At 48.9% G+C, this 23,535-nt stretch overlaps 1 protein-coding gene across 6 annotated transcripts; it reads right to left on the reverse strand.

Moving 5' to 3' along the window:
• Positions 1 to 3,271: 3,271 nt before the first annotated feature.
• Positions 3,272 to 21,137, reverse strand: GOSR2 (golgi SNAP receptor complex member 2). 6 transcript variants are annotated; one of them, XM_045985753.1, is made up of 6 exons: positions 21,044 to 21,137; positions 14,810 to 14,874; positions 13,257 to 13,362; positions 12,305 to 12,437; positions 9,671 to 9,811; positions 3,272 to 6,444 (listed from the first exon to the last, which is right to left on the reverse strand). In XM_045985753.1, the coding sequence occupies exons 1-6, from the start codon at positions 21,070 to 21,072 to the stop codon at positions 6,283 to 6,285; spliced, it is 636 nt and encodes a 211-aa protein (XP_045841709.1). In that variant the 5' UTR covers positions 21,073 to 21,137; the 3' UTR covers positions 3,272 to 6,282. The 6 variants fall into 6 exon arrangements, with proteins under 6 accessions (XP_045841709.1, XP_045841708.1, XP_045841711.1 ...); XM_045985752.1 differs by having other exon boundaries at positions 13,257 to 13,365; XM_045985755.1 differs by lacking the exon at positions 21,044 to 21,137 and adding an exon at positions 20,799 to 20,982.
• Between the last annotated feature and the right edge of the window lie 2,398 nt (positions 21,138 to 23,535).

Here is a 23,535-nt window from a genome sequence, read left to right on the forward strand (position 1 = left end):
CCCTATCCCTTGTCTCCGTCCCGGCGCATATCCTGGGTACGAGAAATTCTTAGCAGAGCAGGCCTGCTGAGAGGGGCGTAGAGGTGAGTAGAGCCAGAGGGTGGGCTTTGCCCACGGATTCCCAGGGGCAGGAACGGGGAGCCCACCGCCCTGGCTGAACGGGGAGGGAAGGGATGGCGTGGCCTTCTGGCTGCACAGGGCACGCCTGCTGGCCTCGGAGGAGTTACTGCCCACCAGCAATCTGGCTCCGTCGCGAGCTTCTCGGGCCTCTGAGCGGCAGCGCTTCTGCCAAGAGGCCGGGAGCCAAGTGGATGCCGCTCATCAAGCCTCCCGGCAGTGCTCCCCGCTGCCTTCAGCAACTTCAGGCTGGCTGGAGCTCGGTAACTGGGCCCCGCATGGGCTCCACCTCGCCCTCCCAGAAAGCGTCTCCCAGTTAGCCACTCTAGGCGCTTGTCCCTCACCCTGGACACATCTACAGGTCCCTCTGTCCTCCGACTGTTTCATGTGAGCCCTTCCTGTCCTCCCAGTTAGACAGGCATAACCACCGGCCACACCTGCAAGGCATGTAGAGCAGAGGTCTCAACCTCAGCGCAGAAGATGCTCTTGGAAAATTCAAACAAATACCCCGAGACCCGGGCCGCCCCGGGGATCAAGCAGTTTGCAGCTCTGGGGGCAAGATCCCGAATTTGGACTTGGTAAGCTCTCCAGGAAGCAGCTGTGACCCCAGCCCTCTGGGTCTCTACAAACACCAGGTCGCCTAGGCCCCACATCTGCTGTGGGAAGGGATGGGGGTCGGGGGTTACCGCCATTCTAGGAGGATAAAGCTGAGGCTGCTGCCTGCACCCTGGATTCCAGGCCTTCGTAGCTGCCTCCTGTCTCCTCTCTGCACGGAGAGGGGCTGCTTCCAACCCACCTGGGCCCGGAAACAGTGAACCTGGTGCACACCTGGCTGGGTCCTGAAGGACTGGGGTGCCAGGTGGGCTTGGCTGCAGGGCCCGGTCAAGGCCACATCCGCTCCCCAGGAGGCACCACAGGCGCCCAGGAGGGGTCGATGAGCCCCCATAGCGGAATCTCTAGGTCAGAGGTCGGCCTCCAAGGTCACAGCCCCCAACTCCTGGGTGCTCTGCCTCTGTCAGGGTGGTCTCCACCTCTAGTGTAGCTAAGCCAGCCAACCGTCCCGATTTACTCCTGCCTGGGAGGGTCACCAGGAGTCAGGACTCTGGGCTCTGAAGCCAGAATGACTTGGTCCCCCTCCTTGTCTCTCCCCTAACAGTCCTTCACGCATTCTTGCTCACCAAGTCCCATACCTCTCTCCCTTTTACTTCAACCAGAGCACATGGCCAGTGGCATCAGGGGCCGTGAACCTTCTGGCTTCCTCCTGGCCTGGCCACAAAAGCTTTGCTGAGCCATTGTGCCCATTTCTCAGAAACTGGTTACCTGAGAGGGCTGGGCTCATCAAGGGCCCTCCTGCAGGCCAGTGACCCCCAACTGCTACTGAACCCCTACTCCATACACAGGATGCACGCACGTCCCCGCAGGGAAGACACAGATAACCCGCACCGTTCCCCAGCTGGGGAGTGCCAGGGTATGTTGGGGTTAGGGGGCAGGCTTCTTGAAGGGGACACAGCATCATGGGGCTATCTGGGCACACCCCAGAGGAAACATCTCGTGCAAAGGTGCAGGTGTGCAAGAGTGTGGGAGATTCTAAGACCAAGGGGTCCCGGGAGGACGCAGAACTGGGGAGAGGGAGGGTGGGGAGGGGCGAGAGGAGCCCCAGAGATAACAGCGAGAGGCTGGCCTGTGACACTGAGGTGCTTTACTCAGCAGACGCAGACGCATCAGTGAGGGGGGTCCACTGGCCAGGAAGGATCTGGCCCCTTCTCCCTTCCCGAAGCCCACCCCCACTGGTCAGGGCAGTAGTGCCCTGGTGTGGCCATGGGGAAGTTCACGGTGAGGACAGCCTCACCTCGGGTTGAATGCTCTAGACTAAAGCTGTCTTTCTCACTCTCGTCTACATGTTATGACCATTTAGACAACCCTTAAAACTCCTCATGCCCAGGGTGCACTCCAGGCCAATTACATCAGATCAGAGTAGGACCCACGCGGCATTTTTAAAAGCTCCAGAAGCAATCCCCATAGAGCCAAGGTTGAGAGCCCTGTGCCAGAAGGACATGGGAAGTGGGGGGTGGGGAAGAGGGGAGGGCGTGGCCACAGAGGGGTTCCTGCAGCAGGGAACTTACCAACTGCACGAGAGGGCACCAAGGACCTACCAAGTTCCCTTCCCCCATCCCATCTCCCACATGAAATGAAAGGACATAAAAAGGGAGGTAGGAACCAACACACGTTTTGAGAAATGTTTTCCAAGCTTGTTTGCAATATTGTCCACGTGCTGAGGGAAAAGACTGAGCGGAGGGGGAATCTGAAAATCAGAACTAATAGATTTCAGGTCTTTTTTGGCCGTATCCTGAGAGCCCCAAGGAACAGCCCAGAGCCACTACTGGGCAGAGAATTTTGTATCTAAAAGGAACCAAACCAAGTGTATGGCTGTTTTCCTCCCCTTCCAAACATACCAGGCCTCAGGGCCAGAGCCTGGTGCTGGGCAGCCCAGCCACAGATAGGGTTATGCTGCCCCCTTGTGGCGAAGCCTAAGTACAACGTCCATTCCCCACTTGCAGAAATTTACCCCACAAATCCCCTCTCCCCCTTTCATTTAGGAAAATACTTTAGGAGAGAGAAACTGCCCTTGTGAGGCACAAGTGATTTACAGCCCATTCTCAATCCTGGCATACATCTCCTTCCCCCCACCTCGGACATGGGAAGCACCTCGGTGCCATGGTTACGCTATGAAACCAGACAGATGTACAGCCTGGAGAGTCACTACATCTCAGCCTCTTGCACAATGGGAATAATACAGGACGTGATCTGGAGGGTTTGTGAAGAGCGGAGGGGCGACCCAGGAGAATAACCATACCTGACTTCTAGTAAGGGCCACACACAAGCCAGCAGTATTAAGGGTCTGGGTTTTCCTCTGAGCAAACAACCCCACCTGCACTGAGACAGTAACAGATCCTGCTTCTCTTTTTGCTCTGGCTGCTGGGACTCTGAACCAGATCCAGAACAGTTCTGAAAGGGCTCGTGACCCGCATTTGGGTTTTTCTCCTTAGTAATGACACACTACTCTGATTTGCTCTCGGTCCTCATTTCTTCCTATGCATTGTTCTAGTTCGTTCCTGCAAATCTCCTCAAATCTTTACTGGAATAAGACAGGATATAAACAAATGAGACTTTATTTTGGACTTGACAGGTTTTGCTCTTTACACATATATGCCCACCTAGTTCAGCATTTATTTTCAAATGATATCATCTTTGATTAAGACAAATATCTTGTGTCTAAAAGACAGTGGTTCCAAAATACACACATCAGAATTACCTTCGAGGCTTGAAAAACACTCTACTTAAGAAGGTTTGGGATAGGTCCCAGGAATCTATCATTTCAGAAAAGTTTTCCAGCTATTTCTAAGGCAGCCAGCCTAGGCCCTGGCCATGGAGCAGTGTTTGAGAATCTCTAGCCTGGAAACTAAACTTTTGTCATTAGTGACAAAAGATAATTTTCTAAGTAAAATAACAATCTCAACTTTATTTAACTGACGTGTTTCAAAAACAACAGGTGTGAATCCAAATGTGCAAATCAAACCCACCTAAATCCATCCGGGCAAAAGACTTCTTGGGAAATCCCAGCAGGGAAGTCTCATCTAAAAATCAAGACTCTCCTACTTACTTGGGTCTTTGAGTTTAGTTTTTCTTAAGGTGGTCGCTCCACGGAATGGGGATAATCCCAAGTTCTCTGACAACCCACCTGTCTTCAACTGCCACAGGCACATCCAAATCCTGTACAAGGTCAAAGATGCTGTCCCCTGGACATTCTCGCACCTGCCTGACTGCAGACTTCACTCCAGCTCCACTAGAGGGTGCTCCTTCCCTGGCCTGGAACCCTTCCCTGGGTTGGGGGGGGGGGGGGGGTTGGTGCTGCAGAGACAGGAGCACCCAGTTAGGCCAAGGTGTGTTTCTCGCAGGACTCTGAAAGCCAGCTTGTGCCATCTCAGTGCCCCTGGGTCTCCAGAAACGCTGTGACTGCTGTTCCTTAGTCCCAGGCGGTAAACATCCACAAACTGCCTTCCTAACCTTTATTACAAAGTAGGGAGAGTGGCTCTCAAAGTACAGCAGGACAGAAAGCCTTACTTCTGGTTCACCCAGACCTGTACTCACTGGGGAGGCAAGTGTGGAAACACGCTGGTGCACACTACAAACAGATCGATCACATCAGCAGTGCTGAGTCGGGTGCCAGGGGAGTTTTCATGCCCTGCCCCTGCCCTGAGTCTGGGTCCTTGGGGCTTCGTTGTCCCTTATGCACCCTCCTCTAAAGGCTGCTCTTTGGCAGGATCTTCAGATGCCCAGGGAACAGGACATCCGGGTCTGCGCAGTTTAAAAATCCACTTTACGGAACCCTTTTTATGGACTGCTAAGATCCCTGCGCGGGGCGGGTTGCAGGGCGTGCTGGAAATTTCACCTCCCCGAAATCAGACCTAGGTCTAAAGACGCCCAGACTCTTCTGTCTACCCTCCAGGCCACCGTTCTCACTCCGGCAGGGCCTGCAACCCACAGGTTGCCCCTTCTTCGGAAATCCAGGGCCCCTGCTTAGCACAGAGGGGTAAGAGCGACGGAGAGCCCAAGTGTGAAACCAGCACCAGGGAAAACGCATGTTAAAAATCTGTGACAATGAAGACACGCTCGCCAGAAGGGATGCCTGGAGGACCAACAGTGCTGCAGAAACAGGGGGCAGGTAAAGAAGATAGGTGGACTGGAACACACACAGAAAAGGGAGAGAAGACAGATGACCATCCAGGTGACAAAAAAAACAAACACAGGACGCAGGTGGGGCAGGACAAGCCCAGGCGGAGTTAATACTGACCACGGTTCCAGTTCTGGGAAATGCTGAGTGTTATTTTACGTCCTGCCATAAGGCTCCTGAGCCCAGGGCGTGGTAGGACCCGTGACAGGTGAAAACACAGGCTGACCGGGTCCTTCTAGTGCCTGCAGCGCCTGGCCACGACACAGAGGCTGCCTTTACCGTCGTTCCACACTACACCAGGTACTGGTACAGCCCTGATCCGGGGTTGGTCAGAGAAGTAAAAAGGTCCCGGTCCCTGACAACAGAGACTCCACAGGACACCAGGGACGTCTCCACGGTGGCGCCTGCCCACACCAGCTGGGCAGAATGGGGGCCTGGCTGGCAGCTGCTAGATTTCAGGGAAGGGAAGAGAGCCAGAGAATCAGAGATGCTAAAACTAGAAAAGATGCCCTAACAGACCCAACACTAACCTCGGCGCACAGCGACTTTCTCGGGGGCAGAGGCGCACCAGAGCCTGGGCGTGACGCCAGGCTACAATCCTGGAACTACAAAGCCACCCAGTCTATTAACCTCTGGGAAGAGAGAAAAAAAAAGAAAAAAAAAAAAAAATCAGTGATTAGGGTCTTCGGTCTCCAGACCGAACGTTCTCAGGGAGTAACACTGACCTTACTTTAGAAAGTACCAACACGAACCACTGGACTGTGGAAACTCTTACTTGCTATCTGCAGTAGCATCAGTGCCCCTGTCTCCCCAGGTGGCTGCTTCCAGGAAAGGGTGACAAGTACTGGCAGTTAGTCATCTGCCTGTCATTGGGGGTGGGGGAGCTAGTAGCAAGGGCAGGGAAATCAACGTGCTACCCTGACGCAGGGAAAGAAGACCTCTTCCCCTCCTTTGTTTTGCTTCTGCTCTGACCTACCCATTAGGAGCCAAAAAGGACAGGTGATGCCAAAGCGGACGGTCCTTATCTGCACGGCTCACGCCAAAAGCCTTCCCAGGGTGCACGTCAGCTACGTGGACAAAACTGACAAAGCCATCCTTCCCCTCCTCCTTCCTTCTTCACCCCTTCCCCTTATGTCACTTCCTCCCCCCAGTGAGGGCAAGAAAGAGCGAGAGAGAGCGGGTACTTCTTTCATTTCCTAAGGACCGTGCGTCTTGCTGGCACTCACTTCCCCCTCTGAGGTATCACAGAAAACAGAGCAGGTTTGAAACTCCCACGAGGTTACAGATCACAATGACTTGCAAGTGGTCTTCACAGTGAAGAAGGGCGTACATTTCGGAAGGCAGCCTCTGGGCCCCCCGTCTCGCTCTCGCACACGCTCTCACACGGACCTTCGCGTGGTGGGAGCGATGCGCAGCCGCGGGGCGTGGCTGGCTCACGTCAGGTACTGCACCACGAGGAACATGACCACACAGGTAAGCAGCATCCCACCGATCATGAAGTACTTGTCCTGGAAAGCCCGCTTCTCAATGAGCCGCATCACCGTGTTGGACAAGCCCAGCATGTTGGCAATGTCGAGGATCTTCTTCTGAGTCCCCTGGGGCAGAGAGGCAGAGAAAGAAAAACGATCAACTTGTTTTTGCCAAGGAGTGGGACTTTACCAATGCGCAGTCTCCTGGTCACGCCTGAAGTATATAAAAAGCAGCATTAGTCAGAAACAGATCCACGCTTACGCTCTGATGACTTCTGATGGAGGTACCAGAGCAAAGCAAGGAGGCAAGAAAAGTCTTTTCCACCAATGTGCTGGGACATTGGACTCTAGCACACATATGTATCACGGACACATACACACACGTCTCCTACGTATTTGATACGTGGCTTATGTGAGAAGAGTCTCAATTCATATTATGCACAAAAATGAATTTGAGATGGATCATAGAATTAAAACATAAAGCTTCTAAAAGAAAACAGGAGAAGAGCCAAACACTGGGAACAATCCAGGAGTACATCAACCAGAGAATGGGTAGACAATGTTCAGTGAATCGGCATAATGCGGATACTACCTGACAATAAAGAGAACCTAAAGACTGACATGGAACAATGTGGAAGAGCCTGGAAAACACTCCCGAGAGGAAGAAGCCACACCTTCAAATACATCTATATGAAGTTCAGTAATAGGCAAAACTACTTTATGGTGAGATAAAGCAGAACGATGGCTGTCTGGAAGGAGGGGTCACCTGGCTGGGAAAAGCAGGAGGGACTGTCCAGGGCCGATGGAAATGGTCTCTGTCAGGACAGAAGTGTGAGTTACAAAGGGTGTGTGTTTGCCAAAATTCAACGACCTGCACAAATCAGATCTGTAAATGTGCAGGTACATTATACCTCAAGAAAGATTTTTTACACTGGAATGTTTTATGTATTTTTTTTAAAGGGGCAACATCAAAAAACTCTTCCTCTGCTCCCTAACTCCAAAATCCTGGCTGTCAGCCCATTCACCTTGTAAAATAGAAACCTCTAGGATTCTTTGGCATGTAACATGTGGGTCAACATCCATGTTTATTACCGAACAGTCTGATGTGGGTGACATGGGATGATAGACACCAACACAGCAATCCCTTACATAAACGCCACCAAAACCAAAAGGGTATTTTACTCCTAAATCAACAGCCCACACCACCCAGCCTGCCCTTCCTCTCTGCTTTCTAAGTTTTGTTCATAAGCACACTCCTTTTCTTATGAAGTAACGAGTATAAACGACTCCTGGGGCAGACCCTAACCTCCTTCCACGCACCCCACCCCCTGTAACCTTATGATGGCATCTGCCCTAATGCCCTCCACGGGTCTTTTAAACAAGCAATGCATTAATGAGGAGAGAAGAGGCAGAAGTGAAAACAACACAAGGCATCACGGACAGAAATTCAAAACCCAGGTTCAGCCCAGACAATGATGAATGAGCCTCACAGAGAGGATCTCTCAAGTCCAACCTCTCGAATCCAACTTTACTGTTGGCAGAGGAGGGTTTTTTCCATGACAGTGATGGTAAAATTTAGGCTCTCACTAGGCTCTGCTTAGCTGAGAGCAGGTAATTTCATCACTGTATGAAGCGCCAGTATCAAGCTTCTAAAATCACCTGAAAATGAATATAAATTAAAAAAAAAAAAAAAAGTATTCCTTTCCAACCACAAATTTCTCCAGATCACAGCTCAGTTCCTTCATGCTCTCCACTATGCTCCTTCCCAATGGTTTAGACGGAAAAACCCCTGATGGGAGCGGGGCCGGAGGTGGGTGGTGGAAATCAAGAGACAAAAGACAGGTAGGCAGTAGCAGGTGCACAGAGGAAACCAAATGAGAAACCTCACATTCCAACCCCACCCACCTCGCAGGCTTCCCGGCACTTCTTTCTGGGGACAGCTTGGACTCCCCCCGTGACACCGGACTTCACTGGGAAGTAAACGCTGGCTTCAACCAGAAGCCTGAACTAACCCCCACCAGGTCGATGTTAGCACGACTTGGCGAGTCTTGTCCTGAAAGGGTTTTCCAGGGGTCGCCTGGGGGCTGAGTCGGTTAGTGTCCACTCTTGATTTTGGCTCATGTCATGATCTCAGAGTCCTGAGATCGAGCCCCTGAGAGACACGGGGCCTGCTGAAGATTCTCCCTCTCCCTCTCCAAGCCTCCCGCCCCCACCCCCTGCTCTCGCACACACTCTCTTAACTTTAAATAGACAAAAGGGTTTTACTGTTTTTCTGGGATATAGGCAGTTTTCTAAAGAAAAGGCCGATGAATCATGTATCAGTTGTGATTACCACAGGTGGCCGTTTGGAAAGAGGGGCACCCGTGAAGCTGTTGGAGACCACGCTTCCAGACCATCAGAAGCCCTGTGGCCAGCGACAGGAGGACAAGTGTCCCTTAACCGCCCGCCTGACCCTGTCCCCAGTAAAGATGGCAGGGGCTGTTCGGCTCCCTCCAAAAGTCCTGCGGAGCTGAGAGGCTCAACACAGTCCAACAAAAACTAAGATAAAGCTCACACTTCCGAGTGACTGTTTCTCACAGCTCAGTGGCTGGGAGTGCTGCGTTCACAGGGGACCACACCCTGATAACAGGCACGGCCCACACCCCATTATCCATCAGGGCTGATACAGGAAAAGGGCTGAGGCAGAAACACCAGGACTGACATCAGAATCTGTGTAATGTTTCTGTAAACCACTCCCGGGGGACGGTGTTGGAGCGGGAGGGCAGTTTGGGTTTCAGCCAATGAGGCAGGGCTTCTAGAAACACCTGTGACTAAGGAGAGTGCTGTGGGTCAGCACCCCGTGCTCTAAAACTGGTGACCTGCTGCCGGTCAACCAGGGCGGCCCTAAGACCCCACCAGCGGGGGGATCAGTTACAGGAGCACAAAAGGTCTCGGTTCCAAGGTGGTCCACAGCGGGGGCTCTCCGGGAAGCCACAGGAGGGGGAGGCACCACGTACAGCCGCATCTACTGTCTTAGACTCATGGATTCTGTCATTTCTAAAACCGGAATTTCTTGGTCTTATTGGTTCCTTTCGTGGCAGTCACTTTCATGACAGGTTCAGTAAATGGAAAAGGACCTAGTTACCAAGAGAGTCCAAATGAGATTTTGCTGTGAGCGCAAGAAATAGCTACTGGCGAAGGGAGTGTGGTGACCTGTGGCCTTGCAATGATTCAGCTCCAACAGGAAGGATCCCAGACTCCGTCAAAATCTCAAAATGTAAGGATGTGGAACCACAATGTAAACACAGGTACCAAACTGTTGGATGAGGCCAAAACCAGGGGCCTTTGCCCTGTCCCCCAGAAGGGCCCCCACCTTCAAGGTCAGTCTCTGGGCCCTCAGTCCCTCCAGAATACTGTGCCCTCCTCCAATGAGGTCATCCATGCCGTGGTGAATTTTCTGGAGGGAGGAGTTGAACTGCAGCGACTCATCCATTGGGATGGTGGTGTCAGAGTCCTGTGGGAGAGACGCAGGCACTGGGTTAGCTCTGCGGGCTGGTCAGCTCCTGGGCTCCCGCAACACCTGGCCACTCTGCCTTTCGGTCAAGGCCAAGTCGGAGGAACAGCCAGAGGGACTGGTGCAAGAATCAAGGTGCCTCAGAGAGAGGAAAAAGACAAGCCAAGACCTGGGGTGGCCTCTGTTCACCCCAAGGAAGAGCAGCTTTCCTTCGACTTGGCACCCTGCGGGGGAATGTCGCTACCCAAGGTCCATCTACTCCCACCTCTCCACCGGCGCTACTGTGACCACCGCTTAGGGAAAAGCATCAGTCCTTCAAGGCCTCGCTGGCCTTCTCCTAAAGGCTTTCTCTGACTACTTCTCTATGAACTTAGCTGGTTCCCCACTTCCTCTCTTCAGCTTTCTCTGAACTCAGCACTAAATGTTCGCTTTTGTTCCGCATCTGTTCTATCTACAACTTATCTCTGCCATTAGATGGAGACTCAGGATAGAGAAGCCCGTGCTTCCCATAGAAGGCCTAATGGTGGCCTGAATGGGACAATTCTCCTAAGTAGGCAAGAAAGGGCTGCAAAGAAAGGGAGGGAGGGAAAAACGGACACAATGATCAAGCGCTTCCCACTCTGCGTGTGCATTACCCTAAATTCACTCAACCCTCATTCTAACGTGACGACGTGGTTACTACGGTGTCCCCATTTTAGAAGTGAAGAAATGGAAGCCGAGAGGTGGAGTAGCTTGCCCGAGGCCACGGCGAGCTGCTAAGTCTGGCGGGGCCTGCAGCCCACTACTGAGTGCGGAGCCTGGCCCCCTCTTAACCACCCTGTAGAGACCAACCCCAAGATCGGTCCTGGGGCTCTGAGTTTACACCACGAGGGACTGTATACAAAAGTCATTCGGGACCCGCAGTGCTTCCGTTCTTTCCTGCCTCCGCCCGTGGCACACTCTTTGGTCCGGCAAGCTGTGCCATTCTCACCTCTTTCAATCACCACCAAGAGGCTAAACCCCCTCTCCTCTGCTGCACAGGTTCGGAATCATTTCTCACGCACTTGCACTCTGTCCCCGCAGCTCGCACAGGAGCACCTCACAGGGAGGAGCCCCGGCTTGGGCTTTTTTTATGAACTTTATTCTCGGCACCTTCCACAGCGTTCTGCACACAGCCAATACTCGGCGGGGGTTGGGGGGAAGACACAGGACTCCAGGGTTTGAATGAATCAATGAACGACCCTTTCTCATTTGACAAGCAACAGCAGAATGCCTCTTATACACTAATCTTTCTTACCCTCTAACAGCTAACGGGCATTGTTGCTCAGAAAAATGCATTCTACTTTTAGGTCATGGAATGACCAGTAAGTAGTTCATCTGGCAAGTCAGTTTGTACTAAGGGCGCCGTGGGCACCGCAGCTCACCAAGTCGGTAGGAAACAAGAGTAATTCTGAGCCATCGCCCTGGCCTAAAACAGGCCTGAAGACCCAATGCCATGACTACCAAAGGCCCACACACCTTTCAGTGTGCTGTATAGTTCATTATACTTCTGAAAGGCAGCTATGAAAACATGAAACTACAAAAAAAAAGGAAAGGCCACTAGCTTACAGCTCTACCCCCAACACGTCCTCATTACGTTGTCGGATTATTAATCACCGATATGTGACTGCTTACCCTAGAGGAGCAAAAACTATGCAGGCACATTCTGGAACACTCCGCGAAATTTACTGCCAGTGGGAACATGGCAAAGAGACAGACGTCTGTGAAACGTGGATTGATCTGAACTCTGACAGGCTGAGAAAGCTAAGACCTCATTAGAAAATGAAGACAAAATGACCCCAAGTCCACCTCGCCTGGTGGAAACAAAGGCTACAGGACGTGAAAAAGGCCAGTGTGCTCTACAGCCGTGTGCACCAAATGATCCTATAGAGACTAAAGGGCAGGGCCAAGGGTGTCCCCAAAATCAAACATGCACACCAACAGGCCACTTTCGAACAGGCTCAAAGTTAAGCAACCTGTCCAAAACAAAATACGTATCTGTTAGCAAATTCTTCCAAACTGCTGCTCAGACTCGGGCAAAAACATTTCCACGTGTCCGACCCTGGAGTCACGCACAGACACGGCACAGCGACAAGCACTTCCAGAAGGCAGCTCTGGAATGTTGCCCTCCTGACCAACCATCTCCATTCTCATCATCTGGCTCCATCTGATCAGAAAAAAACCGCTTCCACCGTGTGAACTTCCACCTCTCGGTCAAACCAGGTCATTTTCACCTCTGCCCATTCCCTCGACATAACTGCTTCGTTTTTGGGCTTTTGTATTAGCAAAGGAGATTCCCTGTCTAGGTCTCGTGTGAGTGGCAATGCACGAAAGCCACTGTCATTTCTGTTTAGGCTCCTCCTCCTCCTCGGCTGGCTTCAGACACCCACCGAAAGGACGAAGCTCCAAGGCCCCCACCGCAGTGCCAGGGAGCTGCCACGGACTTGCGGATCCCCACCCCAGAGCCTGGCTTACGTTGGTGGTGAACGTGCGAGACAGAAGCTCCTCTCGCTGTCTCTCCTGCTGTTCCCTTGCGTATCGCCGATGCTGGAAGTTTCGGAGAGCAGTCTGCAGGTGCTGGACATCATACTTTAACTGGTCAACACGACTGGAATTGATGGAGAAAGAGATTACATTGTAGGAGCCCGGGGCCGCACGCTTGCTATGGCCAGGCGTTGTATTCAAGATGTCTCCTTGCTTCTCCCTACACCGCTGCATGTTACCCCCGCCAAAATCATCTGATTTTGAGGGAGCATGGTGAGAATAAGAGCAGCAGCCTGTGGTTCCAGTTGGGTATAGCCCACGAGACTCCAGCAGCTTTCCTTAAGCATCTGCTGGTCTCTGAGTCTGGATGCGTGACAGGGAACAGGTGACAGGAAGCAGGCTCAAGGACCTCTCCCTGACCTTCTACGGGCTGTATTGCTTTCCAAGAAGAAGCCCAAGGGCATCTTTCGAGTAAAGCATCAACAAAGTTTCATAAAACTTCTGGGAGCAGGGGCTGGGGTGGAGGTGGTGAGGGGGATTTCAATTCAATTTCATGGGGGAGTATCAAACATGAGACCGGCATTTCATTATAAACGGACTGATTTAAATGATTAAGGGTAAGATTTCATTTCAACCCAAGAAGGCAGCAGGAACCAAAGGCCAGAGCCAACCTCTCTGACAGCAGTACGCTTCAGGAGGCCTGGGTCTGGTCAGAAAAACAGCACCAGAGGCAAAATTTCCAAAAGACCCAATGTGAGGAGACAGGAGGCGTCTGAGCCACTAACCTCACAGGGTTTTTAATTCTGAGGAAGCATCACCGAAATGGAATCGTGCCCTTTAGGGAAACTTTATCTTTACAGGGTCTCAGTTTTTCAATCTGTAATGGATTTTCAAGAACATTCGCCAGCCTCCCCTGACGGGCTGAGGGTATCAGAGCACTCACAGTTTGGCATTCTGTCTTTTGTTAGGGGGCTCCTTGCTGGATAAAATCTCCAGGCGTTCTAGATGGCTGAATATCTGGTCTATGCTTGCTTGGATTTCATTCTCTACTACTGCACCGAAAAGAAAAAAGAAGAATTGCCAGAAAAGAGACAGTGAACTGAAATGAGAGGGATACATTAAACACATCTTTTTTCCATATCCAATAAATTCAAAGAAACACACCTCTGAAAAGGAGAAAAACGCATATACTAGTGAGTAACTGGAAAAATTTCAAGTTATACTAAGTGACTGACTCTGTAAATGTTGTTCTAAACACACACACACAGACACACACACGTAGCTGTTAAAGCCATAACAATGCCAATTTTTTAAAAAGCTAGATAAATCTACAGAAATAAATTTCTTGCCTTTAGAAATGAAATATTTTAAGCAAAATGCAGTATCGTCTGAAACAGAATGAGATCTCTTTTCCCTTGAGATTTTTCTCAGATACGAGTTATAAATATCTAGTCAAAAGGCTGCCAACTAAATTCCCTATAGTAATGAGGTTAAAAGAAAAAAAAACAAAGGGGAAGATTAGTGTGTGAAAGACAGAGACCTGCTCCTGGAAGGCTTTCCATAAGACCCGGCAGGCTGATGCTGACATCCCCAGATAGACCAAATACCACTAGGAAAGGCCCAGGAAAGAATCTACAGAGGTAAAGATATGATAAATACACTCATTTTCCTTATCCCTTTTGATAAACAGTTGAAATGCCCATTTTTCCATTTTTAATTGTGTGACAGTGGGAATACTGGGAAGGCAAACAGAGCCCATGGACACTAGTCTGGGCACAGAAGGAAAGCACCCAGACCACTTCCTGCCCCAGAACTGTCCAACCTACAGCTAACATACACAGTTTTGATGAGAACAAGGTGGGCACAGAACCCAGAGATGCATTGGGAGCTGTGGAAAAGAGGCACGAGCGGACAGAATCAGGCATGCTGACAGCCAGGCAGGGAGGTGAGGGGGTGGCCCCCGTGGTGTGTGGGGAACCAGTGGTGCCTGTCTGACCAGCTTCGAGAGACAACCTTTTCTTTTGACAGCAAAGAAACTACGAAGCAAAAACAGCACTCGTCTCTGAAGAAACCGCGGTGTGGGAACTGAACTAATTAATATTGCTATTTGTTTCTGAGTAATCCTCCTAAAAAGCCACAGCCCTCAGCTCAGAAGAAATGACCAATTCCAGTTAAACATCTCTGAATTGGTATGGAGTACATTCCTCTAAGGGCTCGGTAATTAGATTAAGACAGATGGAGGAGAGAACGTCCATTCCCATAGGGGCATGTCAGGTTGAGTGGAGGGGTAATGGGGGATAAGACTTGTGGGATTCCGCAGGGTGCAATCAGGGAAGTCAGGGACTTTGCCAGAGGGTTTTTCTGTCCACCCTAACAACAGAACTCATTCTGCGTTGAATCATTAAGCTCCCGAGGCAGAAATGCGGTCAGGAAACCCAGCCCATTAGCATCGTGTCATCAGAGAAAGGACTGTGGTCTCCATAGTTAATTACTCACAGTGCAGAGACTGCTTGTCTGCCGTCTCCAGGCGTCCCATGTGAGACTGGATCTCGTGGACCTGCCTATCAAAGGAAGAGAGAGGAAATGAGTGAGACGGGAGTAATCAACAGTGCTTCGGTCAGGAAAGACACGTTTTCTGATGCCAACATGTAACTGATTTAAATTGACAGCATCGCTGAACTGTAAAATTTGTAAGTGGCACTTTAGGCCACACGTTTTGGCAGGGTTTCTAATATTTTAACATGAATATTAAATAATAATACCGACCAGCAGCATTTATCAGGCACTTGGCGCATCTAAGACATTCTGCAAAGTCAATAACCCCACGAGGAAAGAACCATTATCATCCTCATTTTGTAAATAAGACAACTGAAGCCCAGAAAGGTTATGTAGCTTGTTCAAGGTCACACAGCGAGTGATAAACCTCAATCTGGACCCAGCCAATCCCACTCTCTGTTCTTTGACCCAATGTACTGAGCACTGGCCTGTACTAGGGAGAGTCAAAGGGCAGGACAGATATAATCCTTGTTCTTGAGAAACAATGTAATTAGGAATGACAGGCCAGAGGGACATGAAAAGTCCCAAGAAGATTTGAGAGAGCACTCATACACAGAAGTATAAACAAAAAGGAAGCTGAGGAACAGTGGTGCCAAGCAAAGGCAACAGACATACAAGAGCAATCTGGGGGGTACTGGCGGGGGGGAGGGGCGGTCACGGTGGTGAAGTGAGTTCCGAAGATCATTCTAAAGATGGGAGACATGATCTGGTAAGGGAAGAGATGAAGAAAACGGTATGTAAAAAGGCATGTCATGTAGATTACAAGCAGGCTGTCTGGCCTGAGAGTTGGGGTCGGGGGCTAAGGGGAGCCAGGGAAGAAGGGATGAGGTGATTAGCTGGAGAAAATGATCAGAGAAGGTCCTGAAAGATAGGGATCTCCTGTTTGGTAAACATCTTTCCCTAGCAATATCAGGTGATTGCTATCTCGTTTGGAAATGCAACCCTGGGCCCTGGCTCTCTAGCATGGCCCCAGACATCAGGCCCTAGGGCACTCTCCGGAGGCTCCCCTGGACTTGGCCAAGGTCACCCTCAGAGCCCTTCCTAGCCAGCCTCTATGATCAGGCCTGGAATATTGCCTATGCTGTCCCCAAACACCACCTCCTGGGGCTTCCACCACCTTAGAGGCACAGTGAAGGAGTATGCTGTGCTCTCATATCAACTCCGACCCTTGTGGGAAGCCATCCTCCACCATGGGCACCACAAACTGTGAACCCAAACTGACCAATGCAAGCAAAAGAGCCCAAGTTTGGTTTCAACTTCCTCTTGTCTTTTCCAGGGCTTTCCTGCAGCCTCTAAACATGACCCATGGTGCCAGAAGCAAGTCCAACTCTCTAATGACTCTGAGTGCACTAGGTGAGACCCATGGCCCAGAGAGGAAACTAGAAATCACTCCCAGAGATGGAGGGACCAGACTGCAACTCCAGTATGGAAAGTTGCGACAGCTTAGAATGACGGCACATGGAGATCTGGAGGCAAATGTAGGTATGTGGCTTGACTTAACCAACATCTGGATCAGGGTTCCCATAAAAGCAGCAATCGAGGACCACACAGCAATGCTGACGGAAAGGAGAATTAGGATTTCACAGAAGGCCTGCGTGCAGGCAGTGAGGTAGATTTTCAAGGGTAGCTTCACAGAGCAAATCTGAAAATTAACATAATAAAAGGGGGGGCAAAGAATACCCAAGACAACTCTGAAGTAAGTATGAGAGAGATGACCTGTCCCGCCTGCTACAAACACTCATTAAAAAGTCGAAATAATAAAACCAATACAGTAGCAGTGCAGAGACAGACAGGCAAACCCTGACTCCAACGCTGACCCAAGAGCAAAGAACGGAGGCTAGAAAGAGTCCTCCGTGTCTGGGGACTCAGTGACATGAATGAGTGGGGAAAAAAATGACTACAATCAATGCCAAAGGCTTGGTTGGTTACACATGTAGAAGACGGTATCTCACATAATACACAAAAATAAACTCGAGATGGTTCAAAGCCCAAACGGAAAAAGCGAGGCTTCAAAACTTTCTGAAGAAACTGATGAATTCTGCCTCTGAAACTGATAATACATTAGATAGTAATTAACTGAATTTAAATTAAAAAAAAAAACTTTCTGAAGAAAACACAGGAGTATATTATTATGATTCAGGTTAAAGAATTTCTTAAACAAGACAATAAAACTATCCTCCAAACCTCACAAACCACAAGGCTGGTAAATCTGACTACATTAAAAAACTTCTCTACAGCAAAGGCAGTATTAGAAAAAAAAAAAGACAGGCGGAGACTGGAAAGCACACTGACTAGATGAGAAAGGACTAACATCAGAACATGTAAGAAAAATGCTACACGACGATAGGAAAAGTCAAACAAAGCACTTGCGTAAATTGGGCAACAGACGACTGACAGAAAAGAAAACCCAAATGGTCACTAGATATACAAAAAGATACTCTACTTGACTAGTCATCAGGAGAACACAAATTAAAAATAATGAGATATCGCATTTCTCCCACTGGATTGACAAGAACTTTAAACTATAAGGATGAGGGTTTCATGGCAGGCTACATGATGGTACCGAAGGGATGCTAGGGAAGATTCTCAGTGTTCTACCACAGTACTGTCTCTGGCTCTATGTTTTGTTCATATTTTTTTTAAAGAACCAAGTTATGTGGGGAGAGAGACAAACCATAAGAGACTTAATCTCACAAAACAAACTGAGGGTTGCCGGGGGGAGGGGAATAGGGAAAGGGTGGTTGGGTTATGGACATTGGGGAGGGTATGTGCTATGGTCAGTGCTGTGAAGTGTGTAAGCCTGACGATTCACAGACTTGTACCCCTGAGGTTAATAATACATTATATGTTAATAAAAAAATTAAAAAAAAAGAAACCAAGTTATGCTTATGAAATTTGCACACGATTCTGTGCTATAATGAGTGGTTAGGAAACTGTACCACAAAACAAGGATTAACATTTTTCATTTAGGCCAAAATAGTAAGATGAAATTGGTCAGGGATGAAAAATATTTTGACTTAAGACTTTTTAAAAGAATCTGATGTATGCTATCAAATGGCACTTCACTCTGGGAACCATCTGTTAAAGGACCCTGTCTATCAAAGATTTCTCCTAATGGAAGATGGATGAACAAGATGACCGGGAAAGAGTCTAGAAGTCAAGTCACGAAGAGGAATGGTCAAAAGAGCTAGTGACAGGAAGGCTCTGAGGAAAGAAAAGGGAAAAAAAAAACAAACTAAATTAAATGGGGCAGCTGGTGCTCTTCAGATATCTAGAGTTAACATACACGAAGAGGAATAGGTTTGTTCTCCACTGCTACTCCTTAAGAGAGATCCGGAGCCAAAAGGTCCAAATTTCAAGATGACAGATTTCAGCTCAGCGTGCTCCTCCCTACCCCACCCCCAACAAAAAACCCCGAGAATAATTATGAACTCTCTCTCTTCAAGAAAAGGAAGGGGTGGGGGGGGATACAAGACCTGCAACTTTCAACATTGGGCACATGAACTGCCTTGGGTTTTATAAAGGGTCTTCCTGACCAAAATGTGTTGCAATGGAAGATCTTGCCAGTCGCTTTTATTTTTCTTAATTTCTGGAGAGTGAGTGAGTGAGCAAGCGAGCACGTGCACAAGTCGGGGGGGGGGGGTGCAGCAGACAGGGAGAGGGAACTCCAAGCAGGCGTGGAGCCCAACAGCAGGCTCAATCTCACGACCTGAGCTGCAACCAAGAGTTGGATGCCTAACCAACTGAGCCCCCCAGGCACCACCACCCCCACTTTCAGTTCCTAAATTCTATGAGGACAGAGGGCGAGAGGATGGCAACACCCACCCTACAGACACCCTTTGGGTGGCTGTTACTATTTTCTAAGCTAAAACAGATAAACTAATTTATGTGTAGGCAAACATTACTGACTTTTCCCATCTAAGCTCTATCATATGGTTTGAATGAACTAGAAGAGATAGAGCCAAGAAAATGATTCCCATCCCTACATTTCGTGCCTGAGACGAAATAAATGCAAAATAACAAAGCAAGTATGAATGGGACGGTGGGAACTACTATATGCCCGGTGGGAAGTCTGTTGTTTTAAACTGAACTGGGAACTCAGACAACATACTTGAAGCCAATAAAAACAAGGGATACATAGGTATGACTTGGGGGGTGTGGACACTAGAAACTGGAAGTGCTAGCCGTGTCCTAGCATGGGGGCCACGGACGGCTTGGGTAATAACATAAACAAGCAGAGGGATCTGATGGCAAGTCACTGTTGCCAACTTAAAAAAAAAAAAGTCTGTAGATCAAGGAAGAATTTTAGAATATAATTGCTTTTTAAAAGTTCATTAACTACCGTCATCCTCCTTCATATACATCCACTTCGTATCCACACTGCATCTGGTCACTGTGAGTAGGAAACAGTTCTAGAGTTAAGATACCGGTTGCAAGTTCTGGATCCACTAGGTAGTGGCTGAAGGACCATGAACAAGCAATTTAAATCCCTGGCACTTCAGTCTTAGGTAAAACAGCGTACTAATAATCACAATTACTGAAAGGCTCAGAGATCCAAATGAAGTATGAAACTGCTGTGTAACCTACATAGCATCACATAAACCTTTACTTAAAAGAAGTGGGAACCATCTGGTCATTCTCATCTCCCTGGCCTTGCCTCTACTATTAGCCTCTCACCAGAAGGTAAAAATCAAAAAAAGGAAGAACCGATCTGGAGATCAAGTAAGTTTTTATATGGCTCACCAAAATCACTCAGAGAGCTTGTTAAAAATAGAGCTTCTTGTGCTCCAGACTTAATGAATCAGAATCTCTAGGGATAATCTGCAGGGCACTGTATGAGGCTGAACAACATAGGGGACAAGTATGCGCACCTTTATAATCACTGGAATATCAAAAATAGAAGTCTGGCTACTTATTCCTCTATAAATTTCACCTGACTGCAGTACTATTTAAGTGTTTATTCTGATTTTCATCTTTTTTTTTTTCCACTTGGTGCTCAGGCGGCTCAGGAGTTTTCAAGATTCATAACTTTAAAATATTAATCTCAATGTACTTTCAGGGACACACAAGAGATAACCACAAACTGGGTTCAAAGTTCTAGTACAATTCATATGCTCAGTTACTACTGTGTCAATTCAGCTACAATCATTAATTTCTGCAACTGCAGAAGTTAACTGCTGATGCTCACAGAATTGTGTTTCCTCTTTAAGACACTCAATCACCAGTAATGAAGCTGAAAAGAGTCTCAAGGTTTAACCGGCCCCAAACTAACATTCTATAGATCAGAAAAACAAGGCGAAGAAGTCTAGAATCAGAACTCCCAGGTTCAGCACTCGAGGGGAAAGACAGACTGTAAAAGACCTGCCCTTTCTTAGCATCGTGAGAACTGTCATTCTTTTTCCAATTGACTCACAGGTGGGAATTTTAAAGTCCCTTCCTATAATTTTATATGAGACTAGGGGTTCCAGGGTGAGAGCAAATTCTGTTATTTTAATACCATTACAAATAGTTTCTCTATTTTCACTCGACGAACCAAACACTTTATCATTATGGTCTCTAGTATAAACCATATCAGAATAAAAGGGAGAAAAGTGTAGCAGCAACACTATTAGTGTGAATGAAGAGTAGGGGCTGACAGCATTTAGGAGCTGTGAGCTACACTAAAGCTTTTTCTGACGACCTTAGTCCAATGATGGATCTTTCTAAATTGCTAAAGAAGATTCCATTTGTACTGCTCATTTACCCTCCATCCCATCTTGTCACATCTTAGATCTTTCTTCGGACGTCTCTTAACTGGTCTAAGTAAATAGTAAACTATGTGAATGGGCTCTGACTCCCCACCAGCTCTACCAACCAAGAGCACCGAGTTGGCAGGTGCTAGACAAAGTAGTATAACCTGTAGATGTGACTCTCCCTTCGCCTAGTCTACCTGGCAGGTAGTCACGGCCTCGGAGATCCCAGGAGCCGTCCGGCCCCCACGTCCCCACGCATCAGGCGGGACCCTCCTTCCGCCGCTGAGCTGGGCATCCCGCCAGAGACTCGGCGCTTCCCCTGGCAGCGCCCCGGCGGAAGGACTCGGCCTCTACAATGGCGGACGCCCCGAGGTCCCAGCCAGGGGAGCCGGCCTCGCCCAGCCTGACTGCGCCCCCGCCCGTGCCCCAACGCGGCCCTCACTTGTGCGTTTGCTGGTAAAGTGGCTCCATGTCACCGGCCCCGCCGGGTCCGGCCCTGGCTTCCTCGGAACACGTCCTCACAGCCCCGCTTCCGGCTTCCGGCTTCCGGCTTCCGGTCCCAGGACCCGCCCCTCCTGCCGGCTAGGGCTGCCCTCACGCGCGCCTGGCTGGTGGTGGTGGCGAGAGAGGAGGAGGACAACGAGAGGAGAGCCCCGGACGAGAAGGCCAAGTATAGTCAGAGGGGCTACCGCAGATCGGGAACGAGGGAGCATAGGTTTGGGCAGGGGGCAGTCCCCAGCATCAAGTCAGGCATTGGCAAGGGCAGTCGGAGAGGACGGACGTGAGGTCTTCAGAGCCAGGCTGCGGGAAAGCCGGCGGTTACCTGCCCTGCCTTGGGGGTGGGCTTCGCTGTAAACTGCGCAACTCTGCGTCTGCGGATTTCGTTCTTCGTTGGCGTTTGTGACCCAAGCTTTTCCTATGTCAAATCTGTCCGCTTACAGCACTACCCACCATGTATCCTTTCAATAAACTCACAATGAATGAGTGGTTACCATGTGTCATGTGTCGTGTGGGAGAAACCGGGTTCCTCTAGCCCTCAAAAGAGGTCGCGGTCTAGGAAAGGAGGGAAGATAAGTGTACCAATAAACATCTGCAAGGGAGAAAGTCCAAAGAGACAGCTGAGCTGGGGTCAGCCCCGTCGGAGATTCAGGAAAGACTTAATGTAGGAGGTGGCATTTGAGTCAAGACTTGAAGGATTTGGACGCTTCGGTCTCTCCGCATAGACCTAACCCGTGTCCACCCTCCCAGGCTTATCTGCAGTTCCTCCCAAGGGAGGAGATGTTCCTCTTCCTTTGACAAGTTGATGCTTTTATTTTCCTGTATCCTGGAGCCCACCCAGTTTTGTGTCCCCAGAGACTGTCCACCCATGTACATTCTTTCCCTAACATTTTTCCGTTTATTCTAATATTTATTTATTAATGAGCACCTACTATTACCAGGCACAGATCCTGGGGGGAGGAATACAAGTAAGATAACCCTCAAATGTCTCATCTTTCCTAGTCTGTTGAGAGGGCTAATCATGCCCTCAAGCTACATGATGGGGTGGAGTAAGTGCTACAAATGACAAGAGTACCGTTTTTCTGAGAAAATCAAGAAGGATTCATGGACTAAATAGCCTATGAATGGAGCCTTCAAAAATCAATAGTTTTTTGTTTCCGTTTTTAAGAATCAATAGAGTTTTAACAGTGTCTTGCACAAGCTAACCACTCTGTAATTTTTTTCCCCTAAAGATTGATTGATTGATTGATTGATTTTTAGAGAGACCCCCCCCCCCCGGGGTGGGGGGGAGGGACACAGAAGGAAAGAGAATTTCACCCAACTCCCCACCCAGCAGAGCCCAAGGCTGAGCTCTCTCCCATCACCCATGAGATCATGATCTCAGCAGAAACCAAGAGTCAGTCACTCAACCAACTGAGCCACCCAGTCGCTCCTGTAAATGTTTATTTTGTTGGCCTAATGGGGGTGAAGGGAAGGACGTTTGAAGCCGAGCATATTGCTTGAGAAAAGGAAAAAGGTGAGAAAGAATATAGACAGCCCCCCACCGTGGTTGGATTTATGGGGCTTGGGGCAATAATAGTGTTAGAAGGCAGGTTGGGGCTAGGTCATGGGGAATCTTAAATGTCATGTGTAGATTTTTACTTACAGATTTTTAAAAATTCTATAGGTAGTTAGGAGATTTTAGAGGCTGGATAGAAATTTTAAATTTTCTCAAAGAATTTTTGGACCTCGCAGCAACTCAGTGAGATGGGTAAGGCAGATAAGGAAACTGAAGTCCAGAGGACCTCCCCTCTGTTTCTCAGGCTCTTAGGTCTTTATATGGGCATAGGGCTTTCTCTAAAGAGAGGAAAAGTCCATCCCTCCATCTTGCTGCACTTTTAATTTCTATCTCATTTCTTTTTCTTTTATGACTAAGCCATCTGGACAATTGATCTACACTGCCAACATCTCTATGGGTGGCTTGCCTTCCAACCTCTCCTCTGTCCTAGAACAGAGAACTGTTCTCAGAGAACTGTTTTCTAGCTCACCAGAGTCTACCTGACGTAGTCCAGTGGTCACTTTCCATGAATCTTCATACATACACTCATTAAACTCATACTATATATCAGGCACAATGCAAGGATTGGGGCACAAAGATGAGTAAAACGTCCATGAGCTTGCCATAGAAGTTCTTCATTTCTTACTTAAAATCAATTAAATAGCATATAGTGTATGATTCGTTTCAGAGGTAGAGTTTAGTGATTCATCAGTTGCAGGCAACACCCACTGCTCATTACAGTAAGTGTCCTTTTTAATGCCCATCATCCAGTTACCCCATTCCTCACCCACCTCCTCTCCAGCAACCCTCAGCTTCTTTCCTACAGTTAAGAGTCTCTTATGGTTTGTCTCCCTCTCTGAGTTCGTCTTATTTTTCCTTCTTTAATATACACATCAACA

This window comes from Meles meles, chromosome 18 (assembly GCF_922984935.1).
Source record: "Meles meles chromosome 18, mMelMel3.1 paternal haplotype, whole genome shotgun sequence".
Classification (NCBI taxonomy): domain Eukaryota; kingdom Metazoa; phylum Chordata; class Mammalia; order Carnivora; family Mustelidae; genus Meles; species Meles meles.